The sequence below is a fragment of the Micromys minutus genome (genome assembly GCF_963924665.1).
Source record: "Micromys minutus genome assembly, chromosome: 27".
NCBI classification, from domain to species: Eukaryota; Metazoa; Chordata; class Mammalia; order Rodentia; family Muridae; genus Micromys; species Micromys minutus.
In genome coordinates this window covers 33,764,783-33,780,689 of record NC_137962.1, presented here as the reverse complement: position 1 = coordinate 33,780,689, position 15,907 = coordinate 33,764,783, and the positions used below count along the sequence as shown (strand labels likewise).

At 44.1% G+C, this 15,907-nt stretch overlaps 1 protein-coding gene across 1 annotated transcript in view; it reads left to right on the top strand.

The window, feature by feature from the left end:
- The window catches only part of ATXN10 (ataxin 10), a 111,985-nt gene extending 96,557 nt beyond the window's left edge, over window positions 1-15,428 (top strand). The window contains exons 11-12 of the mRNA XM_080938990.1: window positions 14,502-14,689; window positions 15,143-15,428. Coding sequence (XP_080795116.1) covers window positions 14,502-14,689; window positions 15,143-15,145 — 191 coding nt within the window. The 3' untranslated portion in view covers window positions 15,146-15,428. The remainder of the gene's footprint in view (window positions 1-14,501; window positions 14,690-15,142) is intronic.
- The last annotated feature ends 479 nt before the right edge of the window (window positions 15,429-15,907 follow it).

The following is a 15,907-nucleotide window of genomic DNA, read 5'->3' as shown; positions in this document are numbered from 1 at the left end:
GTCAGTATGAGAAAGTCAAACTTTCATCTGCAGTTGCTGTAATAAGTGCTAATTCTTCAGACTGACGCCCAGAGCAAAGTGGAAAGTGTAGAAATATTGCCATGGCCCTTCATTCAAAGAGAAGGGGCCCCCTGCTAATGGGGAGTAAGATGGGGACTGCAGAATACCCTAGGCTTTTCTACTGCACCATTCAGCAGTGTTAATTCAAGGGGAGTCATAGCCTGCACTGTGAGCACGATTGTAGAGTCCCAGGAGGAGTCATGGGGGGATGTGGTTGCTATACTGAGGGAGATGGTGATCCCTAAACAAGATACCACACTCCCAATTGGGGCCATATTACACCAGTCCAAAGTCAGTAAAGCAAATAATGTTTCAGTCTTTCTTCAGTAGCGAGTGCTCCCAATTGGTAGTAGGCAAAAGAGTGGTTGTTAGAGCTTTAGACATGAATATGTTAGAGGCCACATGGGACTTCTGAGGTACTAGCCATGCTCTAAATATTAATGAGGAGTATATAGGTACATACATGGGAAAGTGATCCGTGTGCACACTGTAGGTGTCAGAGTCTATTGCACCTCACACTAAAACATTCTAATCATTTACCGAGTGTTTTCCATTTGCCACATCCTGCCTATCCATTGTCCTGTGCGGTTTGCTTAAGACTTGGGAATGATTGTTTCAGTTTTACAGATCAGGAAAGTTGAGGTTGCAGTCAGAACTTCCCACTTCATGTGTGTTGGGGCCAGGGGCAAGCCCAGGTCTGTCTGACTCCATGGAATCCTGATTAAAATCTTTCATCCTGATTAAAACGTCTATGTTCCCACAGAGAGCCCTCTCTCTGCGTGTATGCTGGGCTTATTTTAATGGTGTTTTCTTGAGGAAGAGATGGGTGCAGTGTTAATCCTGATGACAAGCATGTAGTTCATAGTAATCACTTGGTAAAACTTGCTGTGCTGTCTGATCCAGAGTGATAGTTGGTGCTAGTTGGTAGCCATCTTGGGATGTACTTCCAGCCCTGTCACTTTAAGACTTGAGTTACATAGGTCTTCTTTCTCCAGGGATTGTTCCATCATCACCCTCTGATCAGTTTACTGTCATGATCTCTAAACAGTTCACCTTCATCAGTTGACCTAGAAAAGCCATCCCAGGTGTCTTTGTGGTCCTGTATCCTGAAGTGTGTCCCTCAGCCTGGAATCAATGGACCCCAGGGCCTATGACCAGAATGTGTTCAAAGCATCTTTCTGTTTGTAAATCTGAACTAATATTCGAGAGAAGCCTTTTTTTTTAGAAGGTGAGAAAACCTGTGTGTGCAGGGTTGGTTTCTGTAGAACTTAACAGTTTTTAACTAGTCTTTTGTGCATTTTGGAACCCTGTTTTGGGAAACTGGAACCATTTTCCAGTTATTTAGTTCTTCCCCATGGCTGTGATGAAATGCCCTGACAACAGCAACTGAAGAGAAGGTCTGCTTTTAGCTCACAGTTCAAAGTACAGTATGACATGGTGAGGAGGTCAAGGCAATGGGAGCTTCAAACAGCTGTCACCTTGCACCCAGTCAGCAAGCAGAAAGCCATGCGTGCTCCTGCTCGGCTTCCTTTCTGAACTTAGTCTGCAGTCTAGCCAGGGACTGAAGCCACCTACCTCAATTAACCTAATCAAGGTAATCCCTTCCTGGCATGCATCAGGGCTAGCCCCCCAGGTGGCTCTAGACAATTAGACCTAACCACTGCAGCCCTATCTTGGTAAATTTGAAAATTCAAATAAACAGTGGAATGCTTTTTTCTGTTATGGGTCTTTGTGAGGAACCCAGCTAGTAACAGTGACCAGACAGCATCAGAGAGAGGCAATTGAAGGGTAAGTCCACAGGCTGGGTTTGTAAAGGCTGTCCAGAACCCTGCAGCAGGAAGCTGTGGACGTGCTCACCAGTGAGTGGATAATCTCACATGCCTTCCTGCTTCCATGTTTCACTGCACCCAGCCTCAGGGGACATCTCTAGGGACACTGCTAGTGACTAGGAAGTCTTGTTGCTAGGGTGCGTGTTTCTGCTCTGGAGAAGCACTCTTATGACTGTTTGCAGTAAGTAGTAAGCAGCTGACCAGCGCACAGCCCCTGTTCTATTGTTGACCTGACATTAAAACCAGAATCTTAATAGTACTGTTTTTCTTTAAACCTCTAATTTTTTTCCCACAAATCAGTTTTTATTAAAGGTATAAGCTCTCACTGGGCATGGTGGCATACCCTTTTGGGAGGCAAAGGCAAGTAGATCACTGAGTCTGGGTCTGACCTGATCTATAATGTGGTTTTCAGACCAGCCAGTGCCACATACTAACAAAAAGTGTAAATTCTCTTTCCCTAGTCTACTGTGAAGAAATAATACATAAATCAAACTTTTCTGTCTACCAAAAGCTAGTGAGTGCCCACATAGAAGGTGAGAACACAGAGGCTCCTTATGGGAAGACAATGAGCGGAAACTGGGCCTGTGTCTGGGAGCGCACTGGTGACCCTCAGTGTGTACCCTCTGCCTTCAGCCCCCCTGACAAGGTTGCATGCTACTGCCATGCAGATGGAAAGTAAGCCGTGCATTGCACAGAGCTCCTGTTGGTCTCACTGCACCCAGAACAGGAACTTAGAATCCAGAGGACACAGACATGCTGACGTGTGCGCTTTTTCAGAAAAGGAGGCCACCTCTCATTTCTCAGTTGTTTTAGCAAGTGATCAAACTCATTTAACATGAGTCCATACAGTCTGTGTGATGTTCCAACGCTGCGTTCGTCTCGGTTTTATCTTTTCGTGTGGAGCCCTTATTGTCTTGCACTGTTCAGGTCACTCATCGGTTTCTGTAGTGTGCAGACTGTGCGTCCTGGCCTGTCTGTGGAGCCACAGTGGGTGTTGTGCATAGAGGCACAATAGGTGCCTTCTTGCTTTGCCTGCCAACCCTTTCTCTGGGGTGCAGGAGTGAACCCAGCTTTTATACCTGGCTTCTCCTCACCAAAGGGTCCCGGGGCCGATTCTCACTTCTGTCAAATGCCAGTCCATCAGTTGTTAGGAAGCATGCTTAGTCTATAGACGACAGCTTCTCACCTTCCTTACACCTCCCCAGCAGTGGAAATTATCTGAGGGCACAGTTCTATCTGTGGAGGAAGCATTGTGTGAGTGATGTAGGAGAGCCCCTTGCTTGGCTCCTGTATCCACCAAGTGCAAAGCTGTCTGGGCTTTGATACTATGTAACTCCTACTCCTGTTCCTAAAATTACTTAAGTCTGTTTTAAAGAACAAAATTGGAAGTCCATGCCTAAGGAATTCATCTTAGTTATCTTCAGGGGCATTTTAAATTTAGAACATGGTGTAGTAGAGCAAGTTTGTAAGTCTCAGCCTTGTACTTTATAACTTTTATAGCCAACATAACAAAAGTTGCGAGGCTGAAATACCCCATACAATGGCTGCCTTCAGTCACTGCCTCTGAAGAGCCATTCTCTGGTTCCTGTGTGATGTGGTTCACTACACCTTTCGCCATGTGGCTTCACAAAAGCAGTGTTGCAGGTGCAGCCATCCCACTTGGGCAACTTGGGCAGTTCCCTGATTTGTAGTCATCCCTGAGGTGAAGATCTGCCTCCAGACAAGCTACAGAAGCAGCGAGAGGAGTGTGGCTGCTGATGGACACAGCACAGAAAGTTCCTGTCACGCTTTGCCTCATAAGAGCAGTAATGCTTAGGTGTCAGTTCTCCTGGAGTTACGATTTGTGTTCTCTTTCTGCATTAGCTTCCTGAATTTCAAACAAAGCTGACTGGATATGTTTAGGAAATGAATAACATTAAAATTGCTATTCTCAGATACCATTGCCATGAGTAATATATAGTTACTAAGATACTTCAGAGATTGGGTAGCTGATTGCCATAGAGAAACATGTTCTAGGTAACGCTGAGTAATTGCCAGGATTTTTGTCTAAACTGACTTTAGCAGGAACAGGGGGCTCTGGACAACACATTGAGGAACCACGGCCATTCAAAACTGTTAAATAGTAACTCACTGCCGCTTTATTTTTAAGGTCATCATTCTTAACAGGAAGTGTTGCATTCTCTGTATAGTTGTTTTTCTAGGGCTAATGCATTAAAAGAGAAAAATTGTTTTGTTCAGTCCTGTAAAGGGTTGAACATTCTCTTAGATCTAATTGAGCTGGCATTCATTAATTTCTTGAGGCAAATCACAGAAGCCAAGCCCTTAGACTTCACAGTTGGGAAAGGAAGGTAGGCAGAGAACATCGGGGTGAGGGAGACAGACCGAGCTGACCAATAGGGCTGCAGTGTGGCAGCAGAGGGGGCTGAGAGGATAAATAATGAAATAATGGCTGAACACTTGCCATGTTGGATGAGAAAGAAAAGAACATCTAAGAAACTCGTTAACCTTTTCAATATAATGTCCTTCGGTTCAAGCTTGAGGGCCCGAGCTCAGATCCTCAGTCCCATGTAAAATCCCAGCTGCCTACAAATCCTTTACTAGGAGACAAAGACCAGAGGATTCCTGGTGTATGCTAGCTGGCCGTTATAGCTGAATCTGCAAACTCCAGGTTCAGTAAGGTGCTGGCGCTGGCTTCTGAGTGTGCATATATATGTACAGACAGACTACACCCAAGCACAAAGAACAAGTTCTAGTAGATTCATGCTTAGATGTATTTTAATAGCAGTTTTTAAAAACAAAGGAGACTTTTAGAGGTAGCAGAAGGAAGTCTTGTCACCTATAAGAGCAATCAACAAAAATTATTTAATATTTATTATCAGAAATCTTCAAAGATATTCTTGAGATGATGAGCTCATTGTGGGGAGGGGCAAGAGGAGATTATAGCCCTACCATCCAAAAGTACCTTGTCAGTCTTCAAAGCATGAGAAATTAAAATATTCCCAGAGAAATGGACTAAAGGAGCTTTTCTTCATTGCCTCGCCTTGTGGACCTGTGGTATGAACTTAAAGGTGCTTTTAGATGGAACCTGGAAACAAAGTGTTCAGGTTCACTTCCGTCACTTGGTAAAACCTGTGACCAAAAGCAGCACTGGGAGGAAAGTGTGTTTTGCTTATGCTTCCAGTCATGGCCCAGTTTTGAAGGAAGCCCAGACAGAAACTGAAGCAGGAGCTATGGGGGAAAGCTCACTGGCTAGCTCCTCATTGCTTGCCCAACTCAGACTACCTGTCTAAGAATAGCACCTGCCCTCAGTGGCCTGGACCCTCCCACATCAGTCAAGAAAATGTCACACAGACTTACCCACAGGCCAGTCTTACAGAGGCACCGTCTCAGTTGAAATTCCCTCTTCCCACATGAGCCTGGTTTGTGTTGGGTTGATGACAACAAGCAAACAAATAGCCAGCACACTATGAAGAAATTAACTGATAAATGTAAAGCTTTCAGGTCTCAAAACCAGCAGCATGACAGTGGGTTACAGTGTTACATTTTGTTTTCTATGTCATTTAAGACACTTAAGAGAATTACTTACTAGTGTACTGAGGGCCATACAATGTGGGAGGATTTTTTTTTCTTTAGCATTAACCAAATAATAGTAAAATTGAGTCAGTTGCAGTTGTAAAAGAACAGTTTTTTAAAAGTATATCACTTAACTTAAACAACTATAAATCACTATTTTACCTTAGAATGTTAAAATCATACCCACAAATCTAAAAAGGTATAAAACACACAGAGAAATAAAAGGGATTCAATTTTTTACCATAAAAAAAAAGAGCTATACACAAAAGAAACAATGGCTAAGAAAGTTATAAATCTTACAGGAAACAGTAAAATGATATAAGTAAAGCCTTCCTTATTCATAATTACTTAAATATGAATAGATTCTCTTGTCAAAAGAGTATTTAACTCAGTAGGTGAAATATGGTCCGGTTATGCTGTCTATAAGAGACAAGATTCCAAAACAAAAATGGTTAAAATCATGGATTAAAAAAAAATGAGTAAGCAAATCATTACTGAGAACCCTGGTGGCTTACATCCCACATAATGTACTCTGAAACCAACGGACTACAAAAGGCAGTGAAGGACAAGATATAATGTAACAAAAATTCAACACAAGAAAAGACACAAAATATAAAGTGTCTGCAAGGGTAAAGCCACTTGCCACCAAACTTGAAGGCCAGAGTTTATTCACTGAGACTCCTTTGGTATATGGAAAGACCCAACTCCAACAAGTTGTCCTCTGACCTCCACACACACATACTGTGTCATGCATGCACCCACACATGCCAAGATAAATTTGAAAAGTTTTTAATTAAAAATGTTACAAATGAATATAAATATTTATTTACCAAAGCACATTAAAGTATGTGAATCAAGAACTGACAATTCTAAAGAAAAAAAAGTGTTTTCTTAACGGTTGTCTATTTCAGAACCTGACTCTGAGTGGTAGGAAGAACACTCTGTCAGAAAATGAGAGAGCACAGAGAATTTAAATGGCAGCTACACCAACTATATCTACTCTGTGTGCAGAATGCAGTGCATCCTTTATTTTCCCCAGATGCTTCACCTGGTATGACATAAATGAACCCTGAGGCCACAAAATTAAGTCAGTCCCCAAAACACGAGTTGTTGCAGCCTCCAAGTGAGAGGTACTTAGAATAGTTGAAATCATGGAGATAGAAAGTAGAAAGGTGTTTGCTAGCAGCTTGGGAGAGAAAGAACATTGCTGCTTAATGGGCTTAAAGTTTCAGTCTTACAGCATCAAAGATTGTAGAGGGTGGGGAAGATGCCTCTGTGGGCAAGGTGCCTGCTGCACCCGCACAAATCTAGCTGAAATGACACTCCTCAGATTCAGAGAAAGGTCCTGTCTCAATAAAATATATAATAATAAGATTAGAAATGAATAAGCAACCAGCACTATTCCCTGACGTCCACAGGTGCGCGTGCGCGAGCACACACACAGAGTCATAGAGATGGGTCTAACACAGTCGTATTTAATACCACTGAGCTGTGCACAGAGGTGGTAACAGCAGTGTGAATCGTGTTTGACTGTAGTGAGAACTTGGAGGAACAGAATGCGGCAGCTGTACCTGTAATTCCCCCACAAGAGCAAAATATCTCATACTAAGAGACATATAATATCCAAGAACTTTAGAAGCGTAGTGCCACCACTGCAACTTTAAAATAGTCTGAGATGCTTACTGGCTCTTACTTTCCAATCATAAACTTCTGTTGTAGGCTGCTCTAATATGGTTAAAGAGATGCAGCCGAGCCCCTCCCTGATAGGGAAGCAGCTTATAGGTTCCCATGCAGAGAGACGGTGCAGCTCTCCAGCCACCTCCTCCTAATTATGTATTCAGACACCTCTCTGCCTCATCCTTTTAAGTCTTCAGGCTCACTCCACTGCTGACTGCTAACTTCCTGGAGGCTTTTGGGAGGGAAAGGGCCAGAAGCGACGCATCAGCATGGTCATGTGACTCATGACCAGACCCCCCTTCCCCCAGGGGACTACTAATATCACCAAGGACAGTGGGTGCCAGATGCCCAGGCTCCCAGCATTCACAGGATGGGATTTTTCTGGCTTGTCGCTACCTGCTGTGTCTTGTCTTCTCTCAAATCCACCAGAAGCTCTTTGCTGTTTGTGTTCTTTATTTAATCCCTCCTAGCTTAGAACTGTTTTTGACCCTTGGCTATACTTTATTAGTTCTGAAATGTCATTAGTGCTAGACCAACACTAATCTCCTATAATTTAGATGGGATAATTTACTAGAAAAAGTATCTACTCCGTTTCTGCATTTCATCTTGAACAGTAGCTTATTAGCTGGCTCTAAAAGTATTTTACAGAGAATGCTAACTGCATTCTCTGTAAATTGATCTGAATGCTAACTGCAGGTTGGTGTTGTCCGTTGAGATTGTTTTGAAGTGAAAGAAACCTGTTTCAAGTCTCAGACTCGGTCATTCTTCCCTTCTTTAATGTCTAGGCAGGGCATGAAACCCAGGGTGCCGGGGGAAAGCATCTGGGGATGCAATCCCCGTGACATGTGTAGAAACTCTGGCCTACACATTTGAGGTGAGTGCCACAGCCACTTTGCCATGTCTGGCTTCACCACTCTTTATTGCAGGATATGGGACAGGTTACTGACCTCTTCAGTAGGATGAAGACAGTCATAGGGTTAGGAAGTACTTAAAACAGCTACAGTCATGCACCACCATGAAGGTGAGTCTGCTGCTGTTGTTTTTTATTACTACCTCTCCTGTTCTATGCAAAGACACTGAAGAATTCTTCTTACAAAGCCTTGCCAGTACAGTAGCATTCTCTGAATGGATTCAGATACAGCAACTTTTCTGATGTCTCTTCTACTCCAGAGTTCTGTGTATTTTATAAACATCTCTTCATCTAGCACAGGGGCCTTACTGTGTTTCTGCACTGTCTGAGTTCTTTCGGGCAGTAAAGCTCAGCCATGGCACTGTTACTAGAAACCTGGGTATTACTGAAATCCTGGGCATTGTTTAGAAGCCTAATGTTCTCTCCATGTGTTCCCACAACAAGGATGAAGGTGGCTGCGCTTGTGTTGTAAATCTGCACATGTCCCTTAACATCTCACAGCCCAAACCTGACACAGACCCCGAGCATGCTGTCTGTGGCTAAATAGTTCAATCTCTGAAGCTCTGCATACCAAAGGCCACAGCTCAGGTAAAGCCGGAGTCTGTCGGGTAAGCAGCACACACTTTCCAAGAGTGAGGGAGCACAGGGAGGAAAACGCTCCCAGTGGGCTCCAGAGCACTGTTCGTCTGCCCCGTGTTCAGTGCACGTGCTGGACACTTCTCAGTGTGCTGCATGCAGCAGCCCCTTTAGTTTCAGAAGTGACGTCAGAGTGCTGCCCCAAATACAAATGGAACCACTTGTGGCCCCAAAGCCCTTTGGTGTGGTCTGGGTTAGAAGTGGTATTGGTTGTTTCTGATCCTGAAACCTGGAGTGTGATAGGGATGCCAGACTGTGCCTGTTTTGTACCACACTCTGCTTTGAAGTGGGCAGTAAAAAGGATTCCAGAATATGTAATGTACAAAATTAGTCTCAGTGCTCTAAGATCCTTCACCACCAAAACCCTGTGAAGACAAGGTACCTGCGAGCACAGCCCTTGCTCGCCACAGAAGCATTTGGAGTGGGCTGTGCATATGATCCTGCCTGGCAGGAGAATGTCATCTTCCCATGACTTCACTGCCAGCTGGATGGGCCTACAGTACGTTTTCTCTCTCATCTTGAATGCTGGATGGTGTGCATCTGGGATTGAAGGAGAAAGCCCGGAACCTAGCCAGGGTCCAGACAGGGGGCGGTATGTGGCCTGGCTCCCCACCCTGCCCACAGATGCTATCAGGAAGTGAGAGCTTTCATAAGGTGGGGAGATGTGTGGGCTTTGAGGAGGAACCCTTGAAACAGGATGTCACCTCATCTTTAAAGGTCACTCTAGGAAAAGTAAGTACCAGTATAGGCTGTGCACAGAGGAGCAGGTCTCCTATGACAGTGCTGTTCAGGCAGTCCCAGCTCTACACTATCACATCTCTGAGAAATTTCTTTCTGTCTCCCTTGTGGCTGGAGAGGACAGGAAAAGAGCCTAACCTCTAAGGAGTGATAGTTCTGAGGTGCCTTTCTCCTCTACATAGGCAAAAGCTACCTGCTATTTGTAGCAAGTATTAAGAACACATTCTGTATTCTTCAGATTGCTACCTATAATTCACAAATATGGTGATTTTTCCCACCCTCTTCTATTTGTTTTCACGTTTTGCCACTTTTCGCACTGACAGCCGTTAATTAGTAAGTTGGCAGGTATGCTCACATGACTTGAGCTGTGATTTGTTAGATGACATTAAGACAACAGGATGCAAGCCATGAAACAGAACATGAAGTACTCACTGAAACTTGGAGCACAGATGTTCCCTTGTATTAAAATACAAACTGCAGAAGAACATTCAATACCAGATCATCCGGCAGTTTAGAGCAGTGTTGGGGCTAGTGTGGGCAGATTGTGGAGCTTCTTGCATACACTGTTTTCGGGCACCAAGCAAGGAACTCTGGAGGATCTGTCCCCACGAAGCCTTCATCTGCACTTTCTGAATGACAGGAGTATGTAGTGATGTAGTGAATGAGTGTTGGTAACCAAAGAATGATAAAAGTTAACAGTAATATAAATATACTTTATAACGAAAGCAACAGAAATATCTCCCGATGTCTAGGAATGGTTGGCCTGTGCAGAGAAACCTATGGCTTTGTGGAAGGAATTTCCCCACTGAGCACACCTTGTTCCTGGTCTGTTACTCGTGTTCCGCCTGTCTTGTAGGAAGAAATAAGCACACTTGTTTTTAGTAATGTAGATCATTTCCAGAACAGTTTTATAAGGGGACTGCTTGCTGTGGTCCAAAGCCTCAGTTTGCAGTTTGACAGGATGTCAGTTATTGTGATACAGGTGTTTCTTGTTCGCTCTAGTCCCCAGAAAACGCCTTCACAGCGAGTTCATAAAGGCCCTTGACGGAGGCTTGTCTGTCACTGACTCCCTTCTCACAGTGCCATCGCCATCCTGCTGTCTGCGCTGTCACAGTAGCCCCTGCAAGGCTGTGTGCATGAAAATTCCTCACTGACTCACTGTCTAACAGCTTTTCAACATACTGTGTAGGTAAAGATGAACTATTACGTGATATTCATAAACAGATATTATATGAAGTACAGGTATATCCTAAAATTAATGTAAAAAGCTTTGACATTTAAATTGTATCAATGAAATGTACATTTCCAAATCCATGCTTTCAACAGCTTCTTCTTTATTGGTTCCTTGCATATCCAAGGCCGCAATACAGCGTGTGAGGAGCAGCACAGTAAATGCCTATAGCCCGTAGCCACAAGTCTGTCTAATCAAATAGCATTTTTGTTGACTATATTTAAAGTTGACTTGTCCATAAGTCTGCTGCTTGGTACTAAGTTGTTTGAAGTTTTACCTACAATTTTCTGCCCTACTAATATGAGCCACCTAAGCTGTTCACAGCTTTAGGCTTAAGCGTGGACCTGCAGAGTGCCCAGCTGCTCGGTGCCCGCCCCTTCCTGGTGTAGCAGCAGCAGCAGCAGCATTTGTGCTCACTGCCTGTGGTCTCTGTGGCCCGGGTCACAATACCAGAGTGTTGTGCAGAAGAGCTGCGGTGCTGATTGCGGCCCTTTCATGGCAGTTTTGCGACAAACAGGCTCATGCCTTCTATTTGTAGTAGCTATGGAAACAGTAGGAGCGCTCTCTCAGGAGCTAAGCATACAATAAAAGACTTCAAGTGTTGGTAGGATTAGAGACTTTAGAAGATGTTGAATTTTCTCCCCCACTCTTTCTTATTCCCTGTTCCTTTACAGAGAGAACAAGAGGGCAATGTGAATATTAACTGGGACGTGTTTTAATCTTTCTTGTGACACTTAAGGCTGTCTAGGTCTGCAGGGACTACTCAGGCTGCAGCCTTTCACCACACTAACAAGGAGTCCATGCATATTCATGACTCAGGGCTGAGGATCAGATGCCTCTTAAGCTTGTGTTTTACAGTGTTTCTCTTTTCTGTTCCAGTCTTCTGAAAGAGTACTTTTTTTTTTTTTTTGGTCCTGTTTTAGTACTGAATTCTGGTCAGATAGGAGTAAGACCTTTGGGTGCTGTTGCACAGTAGGGTAACTGGTTAACAGCAGTGCACCTTATGTTTCAAGAAGTTGAATCTTTCACCATAAAGAAATAGTAATGTTGGTGCTAACGGCATTGCTTAGTTATAAAGCTGCTTGCAAGCATGGCAACCTGGGTTTGCTCGCAGAACCCACATAGACGTGAAAGAATAACTCCACAGAGCCCGGAGCCATGGGGTGTTCTTAGCTCCTACTCCTCACCCACTCCCCACCCCCACCCCCGTCCTGGAACAGCAGTAGCATGACAATAACTGTTCCTGTGCTCACTGTGGCTTAAGTCACAACACCAGAGTGTTCTGCAGAAATGCTTGCCTTTACATATGCAACATGGTACACATGCTTCCCACACACATATATCATGTATGTGTACCCATGTGCAAACACAATAAAAAGGGGGGAGGAAAGCCAGCAGGGTGTCTCATGGGGGTAAAGGCACTTGCTTCACCTGAGCCCAAGCTCCAGAAGCAATGTAAGGTGTATGAAGGGAACCGACTCCGTAGAATCATTCTTTGACCTCTACAATGCAGTTCAGTTACAGGAACTGGTGTCGGTAATTCGTCATTTACTTCTGACTTCCCAAGTGCTGAGGTGTTGGTTACAGTGTGTTCCTGTAACTGGTTCTCTCCAGCCCTGCCTGCACTGCCTGCACTTCCACATCTTGACACTTTCACTGCTGATTCTAGGAACGACATGATGCCTTTGCTCTTTGGCCTTCAAGGTGCTCTTAGAAAAGTCTTAGCAACCTCAAATTTGTTCAAGTTCACTTATCTTTAATAGCCAGAAAGTTCCAGGAGACAATGCCTTGCCTCTGTCATTTAAAGCAGATAGTCTACCTGTAAGCCAGCCCTACCTCCAGCCATATGCATTAAGTTTACACCACAGACACTTGCTCCTTTATCCCTTCTCATAATTGCTACTTCCTCTTCTCTATGAAAAGTGAAAGATGAGTTTGTATAATGATAGTGTCAACTTGGCAAATAATTTGTCCAGAAATTACTTCTTGTGTTGGGAGTGTCTGGCACCACAAATGTTGTTTTTATTTTCTACAACAGAGTGGAGACTCACTGGCCGTGGAAAGGCGGGGGATGCAAATCCAGGTTTTATTTCAGTATTTGTGGAATTTGTTCGGTTTTCAGAAAAGAAGCAGAGCCTTATAAAGGAGCAGGGGCCCCATCATGACAGACGGCAGACAGATTGCCAGGTGAAAGCAGTGTCCGGCAAGGCAGAGATAAGCAGACTCCACATCCGCTGGCAAGCACAGCGACTGTTCTTTGCCTTCGGAAACACTCAACCATTGATACCCTGAAGTGGTTTCAGTGATAAACCTTCAAAGACCAATAGATCGTTCGTTCATTCATTCATTCATTCAAAACTGCTAAGTAGGATCCTCTCTGTGCCAGGCTCTGTCCCACAAACAGGAGCCCAGCCCTGTGCTGAAGATCTGAGAGGCCAGCCAGAGAGAGGGTCGTAATTAGGTAGAGGCTCGCCTGAGGTGGTATAGAAGGGCTTGACAGGGCTATACACCAGGGTCAGATAGTAGAGACAGCACAGCCTTTGAAAAGCCTGCAGATGCCCCTAGATCATATAGTACACTAGTGCTTCAGTACTTGAGTCTTTGTAGTAAATAGGTTCAAATTTCACTTTCCTGTAAGGTTCTTAGTGAACCTAGAGAGAAACATTGTGATTCTTTTTTTTAATTATTGTAAGAAGAGTCTCCAGCTTTATTAATTCTGACAGCTTCTCTTGAATTTCATTTCTGATTGGAAATCTAGAAGTGTCTCAGAACCAGAGAAGCCTAGGGCAGAACCAGAAGCTTGATCCAACTCCTTTTAGAGCCACATGCACCCGTTCTGCCTCTGGAGTTGCCTGAGTGGGTGTATCTAGTGACTGTCAGGAAAAGGATCCTTCCTTCTCTGTGTGCTGGGAAGCAAAGCCAGGACCCAGTGAATGCTATGTTGTGCAAGCACACTGGACCACTGTGCTTGGTTCCCAGCCCTGCAGATTTGATTGTTCTGACTCTATTGATCATGAGCATATAGGCCTATTTCTCTGAAAATATATTATATTAGCATAGGCTCACTTGGTTCCTTCTGAACGGGGCGGGGGGTAGGCTGTTCTCAGTAGTGTCTGTCTTACAGTATGCTGTATAGTAGCAGTTTTTAGTTCTCATGAGTATTACACAGCTCTTAGCACCTAAGTCATCATGAATAATGCATTGATGTGACCCTAAGCGTCCATCAGAGGTGGAGATACCATGCAAGGCATTTCATTTGGGGGCCTGGGTATGGGGAGCCAGTGAGGGTCATGTGCTTTCAGAGCATGAGTGTTTCACACTGGACCTAGCAAATCCTTCACAGCTGAGGCTTTGTCTTTGAAATACTGAATGAGAGAAATTCCATGGTGACTCCTAGGAAACCATTCTTACCGATAACTGCACTTTAAACAGAACAAGTTTCCTGTCTGATTTTTTTTCCCAGCGCCTCTGACTTGTCTGCAGAGCTCCTCTTGTCCTTTCCTGACTCGACATACTGCACATGTACTTCTGTGTTCATAAACCTCATAGTGGCTGCTCTGGGCCTTTGTCCCTCTGTGTGTGTGTGTGTGTGTGTGTGTGTGTGTGTGTGTGTGTGTGTGTTTATCAGACAGTCAGCAAGCCGTTCTCTGGGACTGGTTACTGAATCACATGCTGGACCCACAGCACATGTGCACTTTCACAGCGTTTAAAATTGTTTTCTCTGTGAGTGTGTCTTCATTTTCTACCCCCAGAGCAGCTAACAGTACACCTCCACTGTTTACCTCTAACAGTCATAAGTTATATAAACAGGGAAGTTTTCTGTTAAATTCCTTTACTCTGGCTCCAGTTATGAAGCAGTGGGTAGTGTATGCTGTGCGAAATCTCACCGAAGGCAACAGCCAAAACCAAGACTTTATTGCCAAGATGGAGGATCAGGGGTTGGCAGACTCGTCCCTACTGAAGAAAATGGGTTTCGAAGTTGAAAAGAGTGGGGATAAACTGATTCTGAAGTCCAATAATGACATCCCCCAACCTGTAAGTATCCTCTGTAAGCTATCCCCAGTCCCTCCTAGAAAACTGTCCCTGCATCTCTGTGACCTTGGAAATTAGAGGTTTTTGAAGGGAACATGGAAGACAAGAGAAGCTGCCTTCTGACACGGTCACCGACAGTGGTGAATAGCACTGCAAATGACTTATTGGTCAGGCTTTATGACGCCATTGGCTTAAAACTACAACTCATGCAGAGCATGACACACAAAAGATGCTGAAATGTATTCAGAGCAGAAACAAGTTCCTAACCAGAACTAGGCTTTCCTTTAAGGAACAGAGGTAACTGCAGTGGTTTGTGTGCTGATGCATATGTACTTTAAGGATCTTCTCAGTTCACTGTGTGCATGGGGTATGCAGGGCTCTGCAGTTTTCTTTTGTCTGATGGCTCTGGTAAATAGATGTGCTGTGTCTATGATGCTGTTTCTGTTTTTTCCTTAGTGAATGCCCTCTCCATCTGAACACATTCAGATTCCATCTCACGGACCTCTCATCTCTGCAGTGTATGAAATCACAAGTATTGGAAATTTAGGGCACAGATGCAGGAGCCTCCCAGTCCTTTAGAGTTAATGTGTGTAAGCTACAAGTGAACATTTTATTTCTTTGCAGTAAGTGTTACTGTGTGCCTCACCTTTGTCCCTCTGGATAGAACTCAGTCATATACATTGTGCTTACTATTGTAGTGGGTAATAAACGTTTTTTGTGGGCACAGCCCTTACTCTGCAAAGACTGGGACCCTTGATTGATTCTGTACATCCTTTCAGATGGCAAGTATGCTTCGTCCCTTTGATTCTCTGCTCCTCATTGGATTTCTGAGCTCTGGCAGGCACTTGAAGTAAGTTTCTCACTGTGATTAATTCTACCAATCTCTTTTCTCCCCTTCTGCCTTTCCAAAACATTGGCATGACTCATTTCCAGTTAATTAATTTGAGAACCCTCCCTCTTCATTCCTGCACTGCTGTTGTCCCCGAGCCCTGTCCTTTGGAACCTAGAAAGGCCGTGAGAACGGATGAAAGAACATGTGGCCACTTAACTGTTTGCATCCCAGGTAGACCTGGAGTTAAGAATTCCATATAAGAGCAGTGCTGACATATTTCCCATATTCATGCTGTCTGACACAGAAAGGAATATTTTATTTTCTGTTTGATGTGCAATGTCTCTAGTGTGCTGTGCTTCATGTGAAAGAGACATTCATAGTATCTTCTG